Raw genomic sequence first — 22,009 nt, 5'->3', positions numbered from 1 at the left:
CCCACATAGCTTGATAACTAGAAGAGAATGTACAGATCATTCAGGTAAAAGGTATTTCTTAGTTTAAAAACTGATGTTCACAACACCCTTTCATGATAAAAACATGAAAAAAAATACCAACTAGCAAAGAAAGAAATTATCTCAACATAATAAAAACCATATATTAAAGCCCACAGTAAACATTATATTTAATGGTGAAAGACTGAATGAAAACTTTTCCTCTAAGGTCAAGAACATGGCGAGAATGTCTACTTTCACCACTTCTATTCAACATAGTACTGGAAGTTCTAGCCAAAGTAACCAGGTAAGAAAAAGAAATAAAAGGCATCCAAATGGTAAAGGAAGAAGTAAAATTTTCCATTTGCAGATTATATGATCTTATATGTAGAAAATTCTAAAGATTCCTCAAAAAAAAGTGTCAGAACTAATACATTTCTATATATTCACAATGAGCAACCTAAAAAGAAAATTACAAAAACAATTCTAATAGCATCAAATATACTTAGGAATTAACTTAACCAAAGAGGCGAAAGACTTGTACAATGAAAATTCCAAAACATTGCTGAAAGAAATTAAAGACGAAAATAAATGGAAACTTGTCCCAAGTTCTGGGTTCGAAGGAACAGAAAGAAAATGTAACATCCCATTTTAGTGAAATTCATACAGCAAATTATGGAATAAAGCACCTACAGTAGCAAAAGTTTTTAAAAGTTGGATGTCAGAAAGGAGGCTATTCCCTTTAATCGCCCTCAATGATAGATTTTATAAGTCGTCTCCTCGATTTTATGTTATCGTCCTCCAAATATAAGCCTTTCAGGATATATAGCATTATGAATATTGAAAATATTTATAGTTGGGTATATCTCTGCCAATGAGATAAGCTGCCAGAGAATATACACTGTTAAGTTTGTGAAGCTCTGAAACAATATATAGAAAACACTTTAGTGTAGAAAACACTTTTGCTACTATCTCCGATTCGAAATACTTAACAGTTTTTAACGTTGTGTTCCTTGTACCGTACGATGTACAAAAAATGTAAAGTTCTGAGTGCTGACTTTATTTTTCAGGGCCTAGAATTGAAAGTTTCTGTGAAACAAGTACATAATAATGACGAATTACACTACAGATCCAGAATAGATAACATCATATTTTAATTGATTTATACATGGAATGCCTGACGCTGGTTAACAAAATTATTCTCTCTTGTGTAAGTAAAAAAAAAAAATCCAATTATTCTTTAAACATTGCCTAAGCATTGTGGTAAAAACTATTTTTATTTTCTTCATAGTATTTTCCTCTTTGAAAAACTAGTTTCATTTGCTTTCCATCTTTGTTTCCCTATATTAGAGTTATCATCCTTTAAAAATCCATTGTTACTTATTGGCAATATAAATAATCTTGTGCTTTTCGATGACACCAATGTCGTGTTCCAGTTGCTTCATTTCTTCTTCCAGCTTCTGCTTGCGTATCTTCTTCGGTATGGAATCGATGAAGACCGAGAGGGACTGGGACTCCTTGTGCACCTCCTCCCAGTTCTTTTTCAGCCCCTGCAAATGGTAAAGAAAATTGAATATGAATGTAAACTGTAAAAGTAAAGTAAATGGTAAAGAAAACCATACTGGTGTGGAGAATGTAAATAGGTTTAAAAAAAAAACTGGTGGAAATAACTTTTAAAATGATATGTATTTATCAAGTACTTGGCCACAGTAATGAAACATACTGTACAGAGGCCAAACCCTGTCTTGATTCTGTGCCCAGTTCCCAGTGGGAGTATTTATTTGCTCTGTTTTTAATGTTACTGTACTTGTTTTTACCATCAAGTATGCGTATGCAGAATTATGAGTACTATGAAACTAAGCTCATAGAAAATGCTTTGGTAAAAACAACAACTTAGAATTTATATCCCCAAGCAAAAAGGATTTTTGAACAGGAAATTATTTCTTATAAAATTTTTAGGTTTTTTTCTTTAGAATTTTATTTTTAAACCATCATCCCCATTCTTCAATAGAGAAATCACATCAAAAGACTTGCATGGTCATATTTTCTTATATCTGACTAAATGGAATTGTACAAAATGCTGAAATTCAATTTAACAAGATATAAAATGATCTTTTATGTCTCTTCGATATATTAGAATTCTTCTTCCATATAGTCAAGGGATCAATACTTCCTATTAATGTATTGTAGAAAAGACCAAAATGTCATTAAATATAACATACATGCTAATTCAATAATGTAGTTAATTTTTTATATTCTCAGTAACTAACAAATTCAAAATTAGGGATCTCTTAGGAGCAGTAAAGGTTATTTTCATCTCTGCACTGTTACCATTTCTTATCACAATGCACTAGAGGCCCCACTGACAAAATGGTCTTAAACTAGGAATTGAATTCATGCAATGAAATTTTATAAATTAATGCTTTCTTTTATGAGTGCATAAATAATTTTGTTTACACAAAACAAAAAGTACAACTGAAAGTATGCTTAAAATATTGCCTTGAAAATCTGATCCTTGAAAACTATGGTCATACATTTAGGTTTAAGAGAAGATTAGACCTGTCTTACATAATAATGCCTCCATAATAAAGCCTCATATATAAATTTAATCTTGTAGAAACCTTTCAGGGACAATAAAATTTTATTGCCTTATTTCCATGCTTAGGTAAAAATAATGATAGGCTTGGGCATATTGTATAGAATAGGTTGGTTGCAAAAAAGGACAACACATTTTGAATACTCAAGCAAGATTATATCAAGGATTTGGGAAAGGAAAAAGGTAGAAGAAGTATCCAGGTTACATTTTTAAGAGGGGGATGGAGTAACACAGTTAATAGTATGTAAGATACAGTCTAATATATATTCTCATACATATCTGAATAGCATATGAGATATATTCCAAAAAGAAGTCCTCAAAGGAATTCTATTGTTCCATCATCTTTCATTATGAAATGGGAAATGTTTCCAAAGTGCCCTACAGGGATGCTTGTTGCAGAGAGGAAATCTATGCGTTTACACACTTTCAAATATCAAAGGTTTTTCATAGCTAGTTGGGTGACATTTCTATATTACTTATAGTCTGTCTCTGCATTTCCTTCTAGTGTAGACAATAATGTTTGGATCAAAGTCAACAGCAAGGGATGAGAACGACATGTAACTAACATTTCATATTATATTGAAATAGCCTCTGTATTGTTTTTCAGATTTGTGTTATTTCATCTAAAAAAGAAATCTTGTATCCATTGCAGCAGTGGTATTTTCCCCTTATTTTTATTTCTCATTTTTTCTCACTTCTATTTTAATGCCGAAATAATATTAATCTTGGGAAAACTTCAAATGGGAAGAAGCAGTCACAACACAGTGCCTTCATTCAATTTCATGCTCCTTTTGCACCCAACCCACCCCATCCATTCTGCACTTCCCTGTCCTGCACTGTGATGGGGGGGGGGGGAGGGTGGCGGTAGAATTGATTCTTGTGGGTTACACCTCCACCTTCACATGCTAGCTCTTTTGTCCTTCAGTCTCTACCTGAATTCAGCCAAAAAAAAAAAAAAAAAAAAGCCCCAGTAGGAGAGAGAGGTTGGGGCATTTCTCCCTCCTCTCTCTTGACATTACCTGACACTAGTTCTGGCTCATTCATCTGTGACTGCAACACCTGTCAGGTGGCCCATCGTCCAGGCTCTGGTAACCCCGTTTCTTTCTCAAGCCTTGGGCGGTGGTGGATTCCACTGCCTTTAGTCCTGGTTGCCTCTGTGCTCCTTGTGGGTTCCCTTAGCCCTGCTTCCCTTCTGTAACCAGTTCCTTCCACTCTCCCCAGAATCCCCGCTGTGGGTGCCCGCTACTTCCTGCTGGAGCCCTGACTGACGGAGCTTTTTTCGGTTACTTCCTATGCATGTGATGCGGTGGGAAAACACTGGCCTGGGAACTGGGCAATGTGAGTTCTAGTCCCTCTTCGGCTATGTGATAAGGACTGCATTTGTTTTGCTCACTACAGTGTCCCACAGTGTACCTTCCAGGTACAGTGCCTGGAACACTGCAGATGTTCAATAAATGAATGCATCCCTGCTCACATCCCCCAATATTTTAAATGCTTCAGATAAAAGTCTTGCTAAACACTTCAATGTAAACATGTATTTAGGTTTGTTTTATTCAAAAATTCATTTGGCTTATAGGAAAGTGAAAAAGAGTTGGGCTAGGGACAGTTTCAATTATTCTAGAGCTCCATCTAGTGAAAAATATTTAATTTATGGGTAATATTTTTGAAAAATTCAGGGACCTGAGAATGAAAATAAAAATGCTTTTTCTGCTTTATTTATGCATGTACATTGAAGGAGAAGGTAGGTTTCCTTACAACACTACTTTGGGGGAAAAGAAAAAAAAAATACCAGAAGCTCACCAAATTGGAAACAAAGCATTATTCAACAATCCCTACATTATAACCTCCTGTTGTCCCCAAGAGTCAGCTTTGCTGCATGTAGTTGTCACCACGACCAAAAGAGAGTGATCCGATTTCAAAATCAAAGTGCAATTGATGGTGGCGGACCTTCCTTTCGGAGGTGTTCTAAACATAGGAATAGAAATTACAGAACACTCACCTGCAGAACCGCCTCCCTTTCTTCATCAGACAGCCTTTTCATAGCTGCTTTCCTGAGGTTTTCCTGGATGTACTTATCATATTCCTCTTGGGCTTTCTTTACTTCCTCATTTCGCTTACATATATATTCAGGTGTGATACCATAATCCTTATAATGATTTTTCAGAAAAAAAAAAATCAATATCCTGAATACTCTCTTACATATATATACATACCAACCAGTGACTGGGAGAAAAGGAAATGGTACAGACTTGAAGCCTAAGCTTAAAACACAATAAACTGATAAAATTCAGTAACTTTTTTCCTCTTTGGGAACTAGTTGATTCTGGTCTTTTAAAACCATCTGAGTTGTTATCGTGGCCACTTTTCCCTTCTCTGAATGTTTCCAGCACCTGCTCTGGGCTGGCGACTCAGCCCTTACTTTACCCTTAGGAGTAAATAAAACCATTTTCTTTATTTCTTTTAGATGCTTCAATTTTCACCTTGAAATATCTTGACTATCCTGAGGCCTCTTTTGCAAGATCTTATTCAATAAAATAGGATACATGATTCCAAGACATTATAAAAACAAACTCAGAAGATACTAAGCACATCTGCTTTAAGATAGAATTGACTTAGTACCCTAAGGTTGCTTTCAGAATGCAAATTACATTTTCAGGCTCCTGGACTGCTTTTAAGGACTGACAGTGAGGTACTCATATGTGATTCTTTCATATTACTTAATGAGCATGATATCAGTGTGTAGAGAAATAGAAAGACTCTTTGTTTATTCTTCAAAAAAATCATTTGAGAATGTATTTGGTGCTGGGTAAACTAGTGAATAAGAAAGGCAAAGTTTCTGTCCTTAAGAAATTTGCTTTCTGTGGTGAGAGAAACTCGCCTTATGAGGAAAAGAAAGTAATAAGAGCTATTTTAGATAAATAAAGTGGTAAGGAAAGACCTTTCTGAGGTAGCAGCTATTGAGAGGTATTGGTCATTAAAACTATTCACAAATATTCTGGTTGCTCTCCCTGTGGGTAATTGCTAGGGCAACACTTTCCTGCTCCTGTTGAAGTAAGAGATGACCATTTAACCTGACTTGCTTAATGTGAGTGGAAGTGACCTCCCTCCCTAAGAACTAATGAATGATTCGCCATGTTCTTTTTCTGTCTGGTATTGGGATGGGTGATGTTTTGGGTTGCCTGGGTCGCGGAATAAGAACAAGAACCAGAGCTTCCAACAAGCCCCAGTGGACGTGTGGCACAAGCAAACCATAAAACCTAGCTGGTTTTAGTTACTGAAATGTGGGGGTTATTTGTTACCACAGCGTAACCTAACCCATCCTGATTGAATACATGATAGAAATTCTAGCTGTAAAGGTGTTCTGGAAAATTGCGAAACACTATACAAATAAACTCCAATCCATTCCAGGAAACACAGAAGTCAACACAGAAATCATTATAGCTCACTACAATTACTGATGTTCATAATGATGAGTCCGTGTCGCCACAATAAGATTAAATTATATTTGACATACTCTGTTTAATAAAGAGAATGACGTGATACATTTTAGGAAAATGAACTATCTTACAAAGAGGTAAAAGCTTAGGTAATCTCAAATATTCCCATGTGCTGGATCCTTGAGGGCTAATGCATTACTATTAATACTAATAATTTCATGTGCTATAATATATACATTTTATTGAACTTTTATTAGGTGCCAGGTGTTGTCTCAAGTGCTTAATATTTGTATATCATTTGATCCGCACTGCAACCCTGTAATAAATCTAACAACTTGTTAAAGATCACAGAGTTAAGTGAGTGCCAGAATTAGAATTTGAAATGGTGTCTTAGTACTATAATGTATTGCAGGCAATCATCCATCCTTCCGTTTGTTTTCACAAATTATTTTCCATGGGAAAAATGGGCGTATAATATTTTATTTGAAACTAAAAACATGAGGTTCGCTCACTTTTAAAAAAAAATGGCATTGCCCTTAAAAAGACTTACTATCTCCCTTACCAATAATATATTATTTAAAACTTAACTCTGAGAAGTGGAAAGTACGTCGAGTAAGTCCCTCGCGAGTCCTGATTGCTTAGCCAGTGACACCAAGAGGACGGCAGGTGCGGAGTGTTTGCTCGGCTTGGTGAATAAGCACAGACAGGATTTCTCTGTCTCTGCGATGGATGTGTCGTTCAGTTTTTTTGTTCAGGGCAGAAAACGTATGGAGGTAGACAGCCTAGACAGAAGGCAGCCAGAAGGAGGAGGGCAGACCGTGTGGCAGTTGGTGGCATGACCGTTGAAAGAGAAGGGGTTTTACATGATGGAGGACAAATAATGGCCTGGGAGTGGCTTTGAAAGAGCCAGGAGAGTGATTTTTCTGCTTCTCCACATCCTTTGGGACAAGGGCTATGAGCAGCCTCCAAGAGCCACAGAAGGAGGGAGTATCGGAGAAGCCTGGAATAACTTTATTGGAATGTGCTGCCAACTCGTAGACCCCTGCTAAAGTCTTCCAAAGGTGTCTCAGCCAATGGAGTGACAGAGTTTCTCAGGGAATAACCACTGTTCTCTGACAACAGCCTTGAGGCTCCTGTTTAGATTTTTAACGGGCACTGGATTTCTCGTGGTAGATCACTGGACTATGTGAATGCAGGCCCCTCATACACACTATCGAAATTTCTTCTTCTTTTTTCTCTTCCTTCCTTCTTTCCTTTCTTTTTTGCCAAAACTTATCACTATGTATTATTATTCTTTAGGGTTTTGAACTCATATTTTACTATGTGTTTCAAGCACTTTTATGCTCTCTATAAATAGGTTTTGTATAAGGGTTTTTTTTTGGTAAGCTTTTTCAACTTTAAAGACCTATTCAAACAGCTCAACCCAAGCTTTATAATTTTCCCCAATGAAATTATATGCCTATCTGATAAGTGCCTTTTCAGATAGAAAAGAAGGTCCCAAAAGGATGAGATTATTGTACAGCACTTCCAAGGTCTGCTTTACTGGCTAAAAACAAAATAAAAACACATATATTCAATAATAATGAGAATTAGTTACCCTACACTGATGGCCTGCATGCCTCTAAAGTTGTTTTCCTCTTCATTTCTCTCATTCTGCTACCAAGACACTGAAATCTAATGACTAAATCTTATTAGGATCTTCTGAAAGGTTATTCCTTCTAGATTTATAGTAATGGCTGCGCTTTTAAAGACACGATCACCTCAGCTAAAATCAACGCCTTTTAGAGAATGTTATAATTATTAAATATATTAATAATTGAAATTTTTAAAAAAATTATAGTTTTCCTCTACTGAACTCTACAGTATTCATTCCTTCCAAATTCCCTGTAATTTCATCATATTCCGTTTGGACCAAACATCGATGTCGGGGAAATGAGAAGTGGCAATCTAGATAAGCTGTCCAGTGAGAGTACTAGTAATGATAAAACAGGTGATGATTATGAAGACCATATTGAGATTATGTGGCTCACAGGTTTATCACAAGGCTACCTTTTTATTGATGTATTTCGGAACTAGTCCTGAAGGTTCCAGATCATGCTTGTCTCCAGTTCTCTTGTCCACGAAAATTGGTTTAGGCTTTTTAGCCACTCCCATAATGACATCGGCTGCGTTTGTATGGATAAAATTTTTTCCACTCTGTACTCCCATGACTGGGTGATCAGTCCTCAGTGGCACAGAAGGCTTTTTGGGCTCATTCCGATCAAACTTTTTTTCTGTTAAACATAACATTTCCTAGTTAATATTAAACTATAAACATTACAATGCAGTGCTATTTATAACATCTAGCTATTTTACCACTACTATACTGAAGTTTTATTAATAATATGTTCAAATATTTAAGATAAAAAATTGGTAGTCATAAATGCAAAAAAATTAAGTGCAACATAATCAATTCACATGTTGGTGAACAGTATTAAAATCTAAGGGAAGAAGATAAGCAACTAAAATCATATGCTAGCTAACTAATACATTTTCACTAGCTACTGTGAAAATATTTTTTTATATTCAACAACCAAAGTTCAGCTTTCCAAATGGAAAAAAAGTTCAAAAAAAACACATTAAAACTTTTTTCTGAATACTATTATCAATATTAGTAATAATCGTTTCTTCAGAGGCAAGTTATTATAAAATCACGATGTAAATAAATCAGACTTGAAATATTGACAGTCCAAGAATCTATGGATTTTTTTCATGAAAACAACCATTATTATAAGGTATAAAAATCATGTAATAGCCATGTACCCAACATGCAGCCTGACAAATAAAACATTATACTATAATTAAAGTTTACTGTTTACTCCTCCATCATTGCTTCTTGCCTCTTAAAACAACTACTCTTCAGAATTTATTTTATTTCTCTAAACTACATTCTTTTCATTAGAGGCAGGTGAAACTGGCCTCTTCAACTTGACCATTCTGACTCATCTATCTTGATACGGCACATCAAAATGGTTTGTAGAAACATTAAAATGTAAAATAATTATGATTTATTTCTAAGAGCCGAAAGCAATAACTTTTGATAAACCTAACTCATATCTTAACCCTATCACACGTACTAGGGGTTTTGACTTTATTCATTACTGCATTGTTGGAGCTTTTTGGGAGTGTATGTAACTTTTATTATCGGAAAAAATAATACTATTAAAAGTCTACGGGCAGAATTAACCTCTTATTATGAGCTGAATTGTGTTCTCCCAATATTCACATGTTGAAGCCCTAACCTCTAGTATCTGAGAATGTCACTGTATTTGGATCTAGGATCTTGAAAGAGGTACTTAAGTTAAAACGAGGTCATTAGGTGGGCTCTAGTCCAATATGACTGACATCCTCATAAGAGAGGAGCAGACACACACGGACACATGCAGAAGGAAGACCATGTGAAGGGACAGAGAAAAGACTGCCATCTACAAGCCAAGGAGAGAGGCCTCAGAATGACAGCAACCCTGACGGCACCTTCGTCTTGGACTCTAGTCTTTAGAATTGTGACAGAATAAATTTGTTTAAGCTACCCTGCCAATGACACTTTGTTATGTCAAGTTTTATATCTCCAAGAACATTAGAAAGAGTTGTGAATATTCGTTTATTCATTCATTCATACAATATATTTTTTGTTGAACAATTACTATGTCCTCAACTAATGTTCTAGAAACTGTATACACAACAGTAAAAAGAGACAAAATCCATGTTCTCATGGAGTTTATATTATAGTGGGGGGAAAATAAAATTTAGAATATAATGTGTATATTTGGTTGAACTATATGTGAAATTATTAGAGGTTTTGACCTCCAAAATTCATATCTTCTTCCTATTTAACATATTATTGATATGTTATGAACATTGTTAGAAATTGAATTATAGAATTATTATGAAGCTTGGAGCAGAGAATAAAGCCTTATTGTAGAACCCAAATAGCTTCCTTCTACCAGATACACTCAACCAAACAAGGTTTGCATGATCTGATTGCCTACAAAACCAGAAGTGTCTATCCTCTAGCTGTTCACATGGAAAATATTCAAAAGCCAAATTTCATTATGAATTGAAAGTGCATGCAAATGACTCCTGTAACTATAAGAGAACCCATAGCTTTAGAAATGTGCAGAATAAGAGATAAAACTAAATTCTCAGAAGATGAGGAAACTGTTTAGAAAAACTAATAATTCATTCTTAGGTGAATAAGTTGAGTAAATTGTAACTCTTGATTGTTTCTGGTTGTCTACCTAACGGTACCTAAAACCTACCCCTGCCTTTCCCTTATGTTATATTTATTATTTAACCATGACCTTGTCTCTCTTCCCAAGAGTAGGGGTTGCCCAGGGTGTGAGGTTTGGAAAGTGGGGTGAAGACATCTCTTCACAAATTATTTGGTGGTAATAATAAACCTGAAAACCACTGGTTTGGTCTTTTTAGGCTATGTCAAATGGCAATGTCAACAGTCTGAAGGACAACAAAATTTTGTGTTTGTTTTACCTTATAATGGTTATAAGAGGAGATGTAGGCTTCTCTTTTTCCTTAGTAGATACTTTGGATTTAGAGAGTGTGGTTGTTGTGTTAGGTAACATGTTTAACCCTAGAGAAGCTACATAAGGACCTGCATAATATCCTTGGCCCTGAGGCACCAGAAGAAATCTAAATCCATTTTAAGGGTTTCCTGTGTTCTCAGGTGGTTGTGGGTCACAAAATAGCATGACTCCATCTGAGGAAGATACAAAACAGACTTTTGAAGACATGAATTTGGGCACGAATGTTGTATTTTCAGACATGCTTCTTCCATCCTTCCTGATAATTTCTTCATCCTTTGTCATGACATATGAATTATGAGAAAGAGTTGTGGAACATAAAATATGGACATAGGGAGAAGTAGTTTCGCTTTTGTCAAAAGCTACACCCTAGCTCGGCTTGAGATGTTGTATTTCCTCCTTGATGCCAGAAGACATAAAAAGGTTGACTTTTTCAAAGACGTAGGTTCACATCCTTCTTATTGTCCTAAAACATCATGGAACACAAACCCAGGATGGGAGGAAGCTGCTTCCTCGCATACCTATCACAGATCTCTTTCCATTCACTCTCCATTTTCCTAATAGCCTTCTTTCCAAATATCTGTATACGCCAAGATTAATTAGGCCCAGTACAAAATGAAAATGTGGACTTCCTTGATTCAAAATTATTAAGAGTTTCAAGATGACAAAGCAGAGCATTCAATCAAGCATGGGTCCTCCTAAGCACAAATAGAAGCGCTTGTGACTGCACAAGTAGCACGTCCAAGGACTGACTTGTCTACCACTCTCTCATGAAGGCTTCTCCTTTACAGCCAACTCCTTACTGTCCTAATGGTCTTAGAAAACCGGGAGACTGAAATCTCACGCTTAAGCCTAAAGTGAACCTGGAAGTCACTTCGACAACTGGGAGTAATGGTTGTAATTTTCATCTCTTGAAGAAAAGACCCTTGCCCACTGGGGTTTAGAACTCTCATAATAGTTGTTATTGAATTCATATGGCTAGGGACTAAGATGGTGAGGCATGTTGTACTGAGGTAGCGGGGCATTATTGGATAGTCCAAGGCGTAGTTCAGGATGCTTGTACCACCAAAAGGAAAGTCTATTTGGGGGGCAACTTAGCATTCTCTACTCTCTTTTGTATACATTCTCTACTTCTAGTTTGTTTTAGCCTTTCAAATCCTGTTTAATATGAGGTAAAGTTGCTATCACCTGTGAATATTTAATGTTCATAGACAATAAAATAATTTTAGTTGCATTTAGTTAACACTGTTAATATAAAAAGAATGATAAAACCTACTAGGTGGTAAAGTTTTTTCCTTTGAATGTTTCTTCAGGAAATCCTTTGGAGAAGGTACTTCAACTTTTGGCGGTCCCATAGTTTTCATTGTAGTTTTAAATTTTTGCATGTCCTCTTTTACAGCCGTCTTAAAAATTGACACATACCTAAAATTTAAAAAGACATAGCATTTACATTTCTAGTAAAATCATTTAAAGTTAAAAAAGGATATACATTTCCAATTTATGTAAGTCTATATTAATTTGGAGATAGCCGTAAAGCATAATTATCAGAGCGCTATCTATCAGGCTTAGGCGAGCTAGACGGAAGCTTTGCCCTAAGAAAGAGGTGCCGAGTAAAGATGTTCGTGGTGTTTCTTTATTATCCTTTGAACAACCTAAGCATCGATAGTGATTTTACGTCTCCCTTTTCTGATAGATATTGCTAATTAGTGTCCTTTTCTCTCTCACTGATCCTCTCTCTTTCTCCCTCCCTCCCTCTCCCCTCCCACCTCATACCCCTTTTTATCTAATCAGTCTGGCTAAGGGGTTATTAATTTTATTGCTCTTCTCAAAGAACCAGCTTTTTGTTGATTTTCTCCGATGTTTACATATTTACATGTTTACATTTCAGTGATTTCTGCACTAATCTTTACTATTTTTCTTCTTTTGAGTTTTTTTTTTTTTTTAGTTTTTTTAAGGTGCAAATTTAGGTACTTGACTTTTCACCTTTATACTTTTCTAATAGAAGTATTTAAAGCTATAAAATTCCCTCTGCGCACTGTTTTATAGCTGCATCCTACAAATTTTGATACAGAATACTTTCATTTTCATTCAGTTGAAAATACCTTTTAAATTCCCTTCTGACACCTTCTTTGTCTTAGGAGTTTGCTTAGATGTGTTTTGTTTGGTTTCCAAATATTTGGGGATTTACCAGATATCTTTCTGATTTCTAATTAATTTCTATCGGGGTTAGAGAATATACTTTGTAGGATTCAATCCTTTTAAATATTCTGACACTTGCTTTAAGGCAAAAAGTATGGTCTATCTTGGTAAATGCTCTGTAAACACTTGAAAAGGAAGTGTACTTTACTGTGATTGGCTGGTGCGTTCTATAAATGAAAATTAGGTCAGACCGGTTGCTTGTTTTTAAGTGTTCTATTAATTATTGAAATGTCTGACATAATTGTGGATTCTTCTCTTTCTTCTTTTATTTCTATTAGTTTTTGCTTCATATGTTTTGACACTGTTAGTAGGTGTATAGCATTTAGAATTACCATATCTTTTTGAAAAACTATTTCATCATTATAAAATAATACTTTCTATCCCTGAAAAATTCTGTATTCTAAAATCTCCTCTGTCTTATATGAATATAACCTCTCCAGCATTCCTTTAATTTCTGGTAACACAGTATTTTTTCATTCTTCAACTTTTTACTTATTAGTGTCTTTATTTTTAAAGGGGTTTTCTCATAGAGAGCACTGAATTTTTATCCTGTCTAACAATCCCTTTTACTTGGTCTGTTTAGACCATTCACCTTTAATGTGATTTTAAAAATATGTTCGTGTTTAAATTTTCCGTCTTGTTGTTTGTTTTCTACATACCCTATCGTTCACTTATTCTTTCTTTTTTTAAAACCCTGCTTTATTGTTGTTTTTGTTTTGATTTTGTTTTATTTTGTGGAAGTTCTAAGGTTTACAATATACATATTTAACTTACTGTAGCCTACATTCAAATATCACGTCACATATGGAATGAGAATCTTACTAAAGAATACTTGCATTTACTCCTCCCCCAACCTTAGACCTAACATTGTAATATATTTTACTTCTATATGTGCTATAAAAACTATAATTCATTGTTATTTTCCCTTTAAAAGCCAATTGTATTTTAAAGAAATTTAAAAAGAAAAAATTAATATTTACACATGTATTTACCATTTTCAGTATTCTTTATTTCATTGTGTCAATCCAAATTTCCAACTTGCACCCTTTCTTGTGCATTAAAAACTTTTCAATTTCTGACTTCCATTGTTTCTGATGAGATATTTGCTGTCCTTTTTTTCTTTGTATGCAGTGGGATTTTTTCCCCACTCTTTGGCGGTTTTAAAGATTTTTTTCTTTATTATTGTTATTAAGAAACTTGATTGTCATGGCCTTTGGTATGGTGGTGGTCTTCTGTCTTTCTTCTTCTCTTCCTCCTCTGCTTTCTTCCCTCTTTCTCTTTCTTCTTCAGCTTCATTGTAATTCTTGAATTTACAGATTTAAGAATTTCATTAACTTTGTCAAAACTTTGGCCATTTTTCAAATGTTTCTTTTGTTTACTCATTCTCTCTTCTCTTTCTGGGATTTTAATTACATTTGTGTTAGGTTTCTGTTCTTCACAGCTCACTGATTTTGTTTTCCTTTTCAGTTTTTTTTTTCTGTTTTATTTTGTATTGTTCTATTACTATGTCTTCAAATTCAATAGCATTTTCTTCAGTGTCTTAGCTGCTATTAATCCCATCTAGTATTCTATTTTTGTTTTAGACATGGTATGCTTTATGTCTGCAAGTTAGATTTGGGTCTTTTTAAAAATCCATTTCTCTCTGTATTTTGCTCGTGTTTTCCTTCTTTATGTTTTTGAACACATGGAGAATATTTAAAATAATGATTTTAATGTCCTTGTCTACTAATTCTCTCACTGATGTCGTCAATTCTTTGTGTGTTTTTATTGACTGAATTTTCTCTTGGTTATGCATTATTTCTGGGTTCAGAAGAGCTTTTAATCTAGTTCTAACTTGGCTCTACTACGGCAATGTACTTCTGAGTGCACTAGTCAATGCCCTGTGTCTTAGGAGGTGCTTCCACTCTGGCTCAAGGGAATGTGAACTTTACTTGGCTTTGCTGCCTCTGCTGGGTATTTTCCTGGCCTCAGCAGTTTCATGAAAATACTGTCACCCCAAAACTTCAGGGAAATCCTCCTGCATCTTTCAATCTCTCCGTCTCTCTGTCTGTCTCTGTTTGTCTCTGCCCCCTCCTCTTTCTCTCTTTCTCTCTCTCCTTCTCCTGTAGTTCTCACCTTTTCCATACTCTGTGCTATGAATTCTACATGCCTTGACCTCCCAAGTTCTAAACTCTGTCTTCTTAACTCAGGAAAACTACTGGGTTTTGTTTAAATTCCTTTTCCCTGCGCTATCGCCTATAAATTCTCTCCAGGGAGTATGTTGAGGCAATTGTAGGGCTTGTTTCCCTTCTCTTAGGGATGACTGCTCTGTGCTGCCTGTTGTCCAGTGCCTGAAAACCATTGTTTTGTTATTTTTTTTAGTGTTTTAGTTGTTTAAGGTGAGAGGGTAAATTCCATTTTTGATTAAAAGCTAAACCACTTCTAACAACTTGTATTCTCTTCTTACTTATGTGGATAAGTTTGTTTGAAGAAAAATTAAACGGTTTCTTGTTTTTAGAGGTCTTTCCTCAATCTTGAACTCAATGGCTAGGAATTAATTATGGTCCAAATTGAATGAGAGCTTTAGGTACCTTCAGGAAATAAAGTTCAATCCAAACCCATGCCTTATAATTCCCATGGAAGTTGGAATTGGCAGATATGATCTCTTACTTAATAAAATTTCCCTTTAGGGTAGAAAAAGAGTGTGAATACTCTCACCTCTTTAATTTACAGTCGTGATTCAATACATTATTTGTGTGAGCTCAAAGCTTATCTATCTGTTATAGAAAACAAGATATCCTAGTTTATATGAATACTGTATATTTTTAGTTTTCAAAATTACAAAAATAAAAAATAAAACTAATATTATATGTCAAGTGTATCTCAATTTAATAAATGAATAAAAACCTAGGTTCCCTTCATCTCTTCAACCCATTTTCCAGAATAGATTCTGTTTTCTGTATTTCTATTTATGTATGAATTATAACTTAATTTATTAAACTTAATATAATGTGATATATTTCCATGTTACTATATGTAAAACTTACACTTTCTTTTCAACAACTACATTTTATTCCATTTTCTGGATGGTGTGGTTTTATTATAAAGATTTAAAAATGACTTTATTACACAACTGGCCATACTTTCTACTTGCTATTTATTAGTTATCAGCTATAGATTAATTATTCAACCTCAGGTTTTCATTTTTAATAAATATACCATACTTATATTAATTTTATTGCCAATAATCACTAGATAGTAGGTAATGTCAAGTCTTTATATATACATTTTTAAAGCAGATTATCTTAAAGAGCACATAGTGACCAAAATTTGGGACAGTTTGATAATGTTTGCTTGAGATTTTTTTTCCTAATAGGTTAGATGGGCATCTGGTTAACCAATTTTTTTTTTTTAAATTTCTGGCCCATATTATTGCAGTGCTTCTTTAATGTATAGAACTTTGGGACCTACACTGTATTAGAAAGTCCTCCTAATTATTTCTTGAAGAGAATTTTGTCTATGTACATAGATATACCTTAAGCCCACCTAAACACACTAAAGTGAAAGTCTTCAGTTCAGCCTCCTGACTATATCAGGTAATTCAATTTCCACAAATGGATGCCGATTCTCCTCCCAGCTTGGCTGGCTGCCAAAGCTATGCTGCTCTGCATTTAATTGATAACACATGTATGTGTCATTGAGTATAACTCTGATCTTATTGCTGCTCAGCATCTATGGCAAGCTGTTGAGAGAAATAATAAATTTGGTAGATTATCAAAAAGACATGAAGTTAATGTATTCATTTAGATCTGTGCTGGACAATACAGGGGTTACCAGCCAAATGTGGCTAGTACTATATACTGAAAACATAGTATTTTTGATATATTGGGGTTAAATAAAATATATAATTAAAATTAATTTTACCTGCTTTATAACTTTTAAAAGTGACTATTAAAATTAAAAATTGGGAAAACTAATCAAATGCACCTAAGCCATCAAAAAAATTAAAAATCACATATGTGGCTCACATTTTACTGGATAGTGCTGACCTAGAGATCAGAAAAATCAATTCTTGAATTAAACAATATAATAATATAGTTGCATATCCAGACCATATCATATCCAGGCCTCCAAAACTGCTTCATTAAGTTATGTTTTGGCATGAGGCCACTGGCCTATAATTAGAGCAATATCAGACCTATGGAACTCAGTGTAGTTAATGTAAAAGTACGGCTGAAACCTTTATTCATTACAGTGCGCACACTGTCTTTCCTCTCTATGAACTGTGGAGGAAGTATATTTCTGGCTCCACACCAAGAAGACTTGTGCTTCTCAGCTACTGCTTTGCTTTTGTTTATGGAAATTTTGACCTAAAGTGTAAGTGATCTTTAGAGGATCATGAGGAGAAGCTTTCTTCCTTTGTGGGTTGTCCACTTTCTAGATAGCATTGAGTCACATTTGTATCAGATGTCAAGCAAAGAAACAAGATTTTAAAGTACACCTTTCATGTACAAGATATTTCATGCTCATTTGTTGTATTACCTTATTTTTTATCATTGTTTTTTATTTGCTTTGATATCATAATTTAAGATACCATATTGCATTATAATGTGGTAATGTATAAATACTAAACAATATCTGATACATGATAAATTATCTGAAGACATATATACATACATATATAATTGAAGCCAAAGATGCTTACTAGGTTCGATTTAATTATTTACTCAGGTTAAAAGGCAGAGTGCAAACTGGTTAAAGTGATGTGCTTTCGTGTCAGACTTATATCTAAATCTTAGTTCTTCATCCTAGCTGCCTCAATGTTCTAGGCCTGAGCCTCCTCTCTATAAATCTGGGACAATACTACTCATCTCATAGGGTTCTTGTGAGACTAAAATAAAATGATCAAGTAAAACATAGAGCAGTGCCTGGCATATTGTAAACACTAATACATCACACAAATTACCATTATTTTTATTAGTAGTATTCTTATCGTTACTGGATATTCACCTTGCTTAAATTAAAAAAAAATATACTATTTGATCTTTTACTTGATTTTACCTGTATCCTAGTAGAAACATCTTATTCTCTAAAGAGTCAAGTCATAGTGTATAAATGGTTATTTTAAGAGACAGATAGATTGACATATTTTCATGACATGTAATAGATTTGCATACTACAACATATATGTACAATATGCTTAAGATCGTGAACCTTGTTCTAGAATGGAATAAACTTCTAAAAATGAGTCTGACACAAAAGTTCACTTACCCACAAATTTCCCTTGCAACTGATTTTAAGAATTTTTTTGGTATATTTTTTTCTCAACATTTTTAGGTACTAGGTATGTGGGAAATGCCAGAGAGATGTGCTAATATATCACATATTTTATAATCTGTAGAAATCTAAATGAGAGGCAATAACCCACATTAAGCCAGTAAATGTAGATGGAAGCTACAATTCTCCTTTCTGAGAAGGATTCTGTTTGTGAATGTCCTTACCCTCATCCACATGTCTGAAGGGAAAAAGTGCCTTCTCAGATTATCTCTTTCATTACTAGTTTCCCAGACCTTCAATTCCTCCACATTCTTTGGGTGACTCTATTAATTATTGCACATCTTCACTTGTGTGCTTGACTTTCCTACTGATTTTGAAATCTTCTATGTGAACTGTGAGCCATAGCAAGAATCAATATATATATATAAGCATGAGAAGAAAACGTGGTGTACAAAAGATGAGGAAAAGTGTTATTATTTGCAAGTCTGCAGACCAGATAGCCAGATGAAAATCTGAATAATAACTTTGAACGTTAATTATAAAACTGTCTGAGACCATATACTGAAACAATGTGAATTTTAGCATAAAATTCAATTATGTTAAAAACAAAGGTACTGTAATATTCTTGACTTTCTTTGACTATAAGTTCATTTAAAAGGACTGCTGTTTTCCTCAATTGAATTACTGGCTATAATTAGTCAGCAAAGTAGATAAGAACCTCAGGAGAAAATGACTACATCATCTAAGATTCCATAATAGTCAAGATTGCTTAAAAGGTCAGATATATAACCAGACTTTAAACAAGACATGTTACAAAACTTCAGAAAATATAGATATAACAGTATGAAAATTGAATAAAGTGGAAGGTAGTCCAAGAAGCTCTGGAAATGAAATTCTGACTACATGTCACAATTACCCTAATGAAAACCAGAAAGGCATAAAAAAGGTAATAATTACTGGGTGCTTATGACATTAAATATTCCCATTTTCAAAAAGCTTGCATCCCAAAACTTCACATTGGTGAGTCTAACGTCAATTTTGGAGAACATCTAAAAATTTGTAGAGAAGCAATGATTGCATGAGCCATTTGGAGTTTCAGGTCACTGAAACAAGCATCATTAAAATATATATATATATGATATTTATATGATTAATGATATATATGATTACTGGAGTCATAAATTAGGCAAAAACCTTAGAATAATATATATCTTAATGTTGGTAAAACCTGCTATTAAATCTTTGCTTTATCAGAGAAATATGAACTGATTAATGGATGCATTTGGATGACTGAACCTCAAAAAATATTATTGCTGTCAGCCTAGAAAGAAATATCTAGTAGCCCACTAAAGTGCAAAGTATTTGCTCTGTTCAATGACAGATGGAGATATAAAAGACATACTTATTAGATTTGCAAATGGCACAAAGCTGAGAGGGATGGTTAAGAGAGTATATGAAAAATTCAAAACTTAAAACTATCTCCTTAGATTAATGATGAGTTTAGATCAAAAAGAATCAGCTACACAATTACAGGATCGGAGGGACCAATGTTAGTCATAATTCATGTGGGAATTTCAATGTGAGACAATGGTGGGACGTGACTGTCAAAATGTTAATGGATTCATCAATAAAAGCATCCTGTATGAAGGAAAGAAGATAATATGTGTATGAACTGTTCCGACCATATCCAGAATATTGCCTTAAACAAAAGGGAAAGAGAGATTGATTGGAGATGATATTAAATAACTGGCACTATCAATAGAAGGGTTACAAATTTGGTAAAAATCTTGGAAACCATCTCTTGCATCATGAGCAACTGAAATTTTGAAGACCAATTCATGGCTTCCCACTGACTTCAACACTTTTATACTTTAAGTCCCAGCTGAATTCAATTGCGACAGGTTGCCCTTCACTCCACTTTGGTTACATATATCTATTTGGTTAAATATAGCTATCTCATTTAGTATCTGCATCTCTCATTAGGGTTTTCAAGTATATATGATTTTATTGTTAATTAACACGATAATGTTTGTATTTCAGTTCCTCAAAGAGACTGTAACCTCCAAGGTTTGGGAGATCACAGCATAGTCAATGTTGATTTCTCCAAGGAATCCAACTCTGTATGAAAGCTGGTCAGTCATCTTGCTAGTCTTGCAAAGAGCTGCAGTGAGCTTTCTTAAAACTGGGTTTATAACTGGGTGATGCAAATAAGCCTTGTAACAATATATTTCTTATGATTAATTCTTACTATTAGGAAGGGGATTGGGTCAGGGCAAATTAAGTTAGTGTGGTAAAAAAGAATTAGTTAAATATTTTATTATGTTTTTATAAATGAAGATATAAAAGACATGACATCTTGTCAAAAACTCATGTATATGGAAGCAACCTAAATGCCCACAAACAGACAATTGGATAAAGATGTCATGGTTCATATATACGATGGAATGTTACTCAGCCATATTGAGGATATTGTACACCTCAAGTAATTATTAATAGAAATAACTGACTATTAGATCTGAAAGGAGCCTAAGTCTAGGTCATTTCGTTTGTTTTACAGATCAGAAAACAAATGAAAATTTATTCATGATTCCAAAACCAATTAGGTGCCGTGCCTGTTTTGTTTGTTCATTTGTTTGTTGTCCTTAGTGCCGCGCTCTTGCATCAGGAAAAGGGGAAATGTAAAAGACAGCAAAAAGACAGTCCTAGCAAGAATGAGATTTTCTCCACTAGTTACTTTCTTTTCTCCCCATAGATTTAAATAAATTTTAAGTCCCTACATAGGAGAGTAACTGAGATGTTCACTTTGTGGTGAGCTTTTTGAAATGTGAGGAATTCAAGAGGTCCCTAACACCTACGCAAAAATTTTAACTTTATTAAACTTTTCCTTTCATCCAAGTATCAGACCTGAAATAGACCTTAGAAACTATCTAGTCTATTTTGTTTCACTTATCAAAAAATTGAGAAACAAATGAATTTATATTTGATAATAATCTTGGGAGAAAAAATAAGTGCTACCCTTTTAGAAAGGGAGTAGTGTAGTCAGAAATAAAACAATGAAATCCTGTAACCAAATATCAAGTATGCTTACACAGGATAATAAATTTGTGATTTTTCTTTTTCTACAAGAAGTTTAACGCTATGTTGTATACCACATCACGTACAAACAATTATAAAACAATTACATACCATATTACAGGAGACTAGCCTAAAATGGCCCTCTCACAGCCGTGGATTGCCCTCTCTGTAAATTTTAAGATGCTAAATATCTAGATTTTGCAACCTCTTCTTTAAGAGGTTGTCATATGATCCTTAGTTAATCTTGAAATGGAATAGTTATTTTCCCATTCTTGTTTCAAGAGATAATCTTGGCTTACCCACATACCTAGGAGGCTGGGGAGGCTCCTTCCAGTCACTGGGTATGAGGTTATAAATGCTCTCAGAAGAGCATGTTGGATCCATGGCCACCAAATGACTCCTAACAACTCAACTTTCTTTTTTCTCACTATACCACTATCTCAGTCCCTTTCTTCACCGTTTCCCCTTTCCTACACCCTTGCCTTCTTAAGGAACTAACGTTTCTCTCTTTCACGTAATTCTCCTTTGACCTCTTCTTAGCGATCCTCTCTTGGGAAGATACCCTTTGTATTCCTCTTGGGGTTGCTTAGCGTCGTTGACGGCGCGGTTGCCGTGGAAACAGTTACTAGGCGACGGGGAAGTGGAAGGCAGCATTGCAAACTAGGTTTCCTGCCTTCCCTCTCTGCAGCTCCTTCGGGCGAGAAGTTCAATATGAAAACCACTGTGTGTATGTGCCTTTGGAAGTAATGGTGTGAAAAAGAGTTCCCTTAAAAATGTTGCTCTTTTCTGTCTCTATAGAGAGAAAAAAAAAAACCAATCTCAGACACAGGAGAAACGCACGGAGAGAGCACGCGTCACACCATTAGGCTCTT

The 22,009-nt window shown here is 34.6% G+C and overlaps 1 protein-coding gene and 1 long non-coding RNA gene across 2 annotated transcripts; one reads left to right on the top strand and one right to left on the bottom strand.

Annotated features, from left to right (window-relative positions):
• The first annotated feature begins 1,117 nt into the window (after nt 1-1,117).
• On the top strand, nt 1,118-4,594 carry LOC118608694. Its single transcript, XR_004953136.1, has 3 exons — nt 1,118-1,207; nt 1,455-1,556; nt 3,815-4,594. It is a non-coding gene; the product is annotated as an uncharacterized LOC118608694 (long non-coding RNA).
• On the bottom strand, nt 1,189-21,881 carry ENKUR (enkurin, TRPC channel interacting protein). Its single transcript, XM_016124905.2, has 5 exons — nt 21,445-21,881; nt 11,884-12,029; nt 8,080-8,303; nt 4,593-4,739; nt 1,189-1,547 (listed from the first exon to the last, which is right to left on the bottom strand). The coding sequence occupies exons 1-5, from the start codon at nt 21,519-21,521 to the stop codon at nt 1,374-1,376; spliced, it is 768 nt and encodes a 255-aa protein (XP_015980391.2). The 5' UTR covers nt 21,522-21,881; the 3' UTR covers nt 1,189-1,373.
• Between the last annotated feature and the right edge of the window lie 128 nt (nt 21,882-22,009).

This window comes from Rousettus aegyptiacus, unplaced genomic scaffold (assembly GCF_014176215.1).
Source record: "Rousettus aegyptiacus isolate mRouAeg1 unplaced genomic scaffold, mRouAeg1.p scaffold_m13_p_10, whole genome shotgun sequence".
NCBI lineage: Eukaryota > Metazoa > Chordata > Mammalia > Chiroptera > Pteropodidae > Rousettus > Rousettus aegyptiacus.
This window is presented reverse-complemented; position numbering and strand designations above follow the sequence as displayed.

Coding starts and splice junctions, on each gene's coding strand:
- ENKUR (XM_016124905.2), bottom strand. CDS start 21,521: ATGGATCCAACATGCTCTTCTGAGAGCATTTATAACCTCATACCCAGT. Junction 12,030..21,444: donor GAGCCTCCCCAGCCTCCTAG/GTATGTGGGTAA, acceptor TTTAAATTTTAG/GTATGTGTCAATTTTTAAGA. Junction 4,740..8,079: donor CGAAATACATCAATAAAAAG/GTAGCCTTGTGA, acceptor AATCATTATAAG/GATTATGGTATCACACCTGA.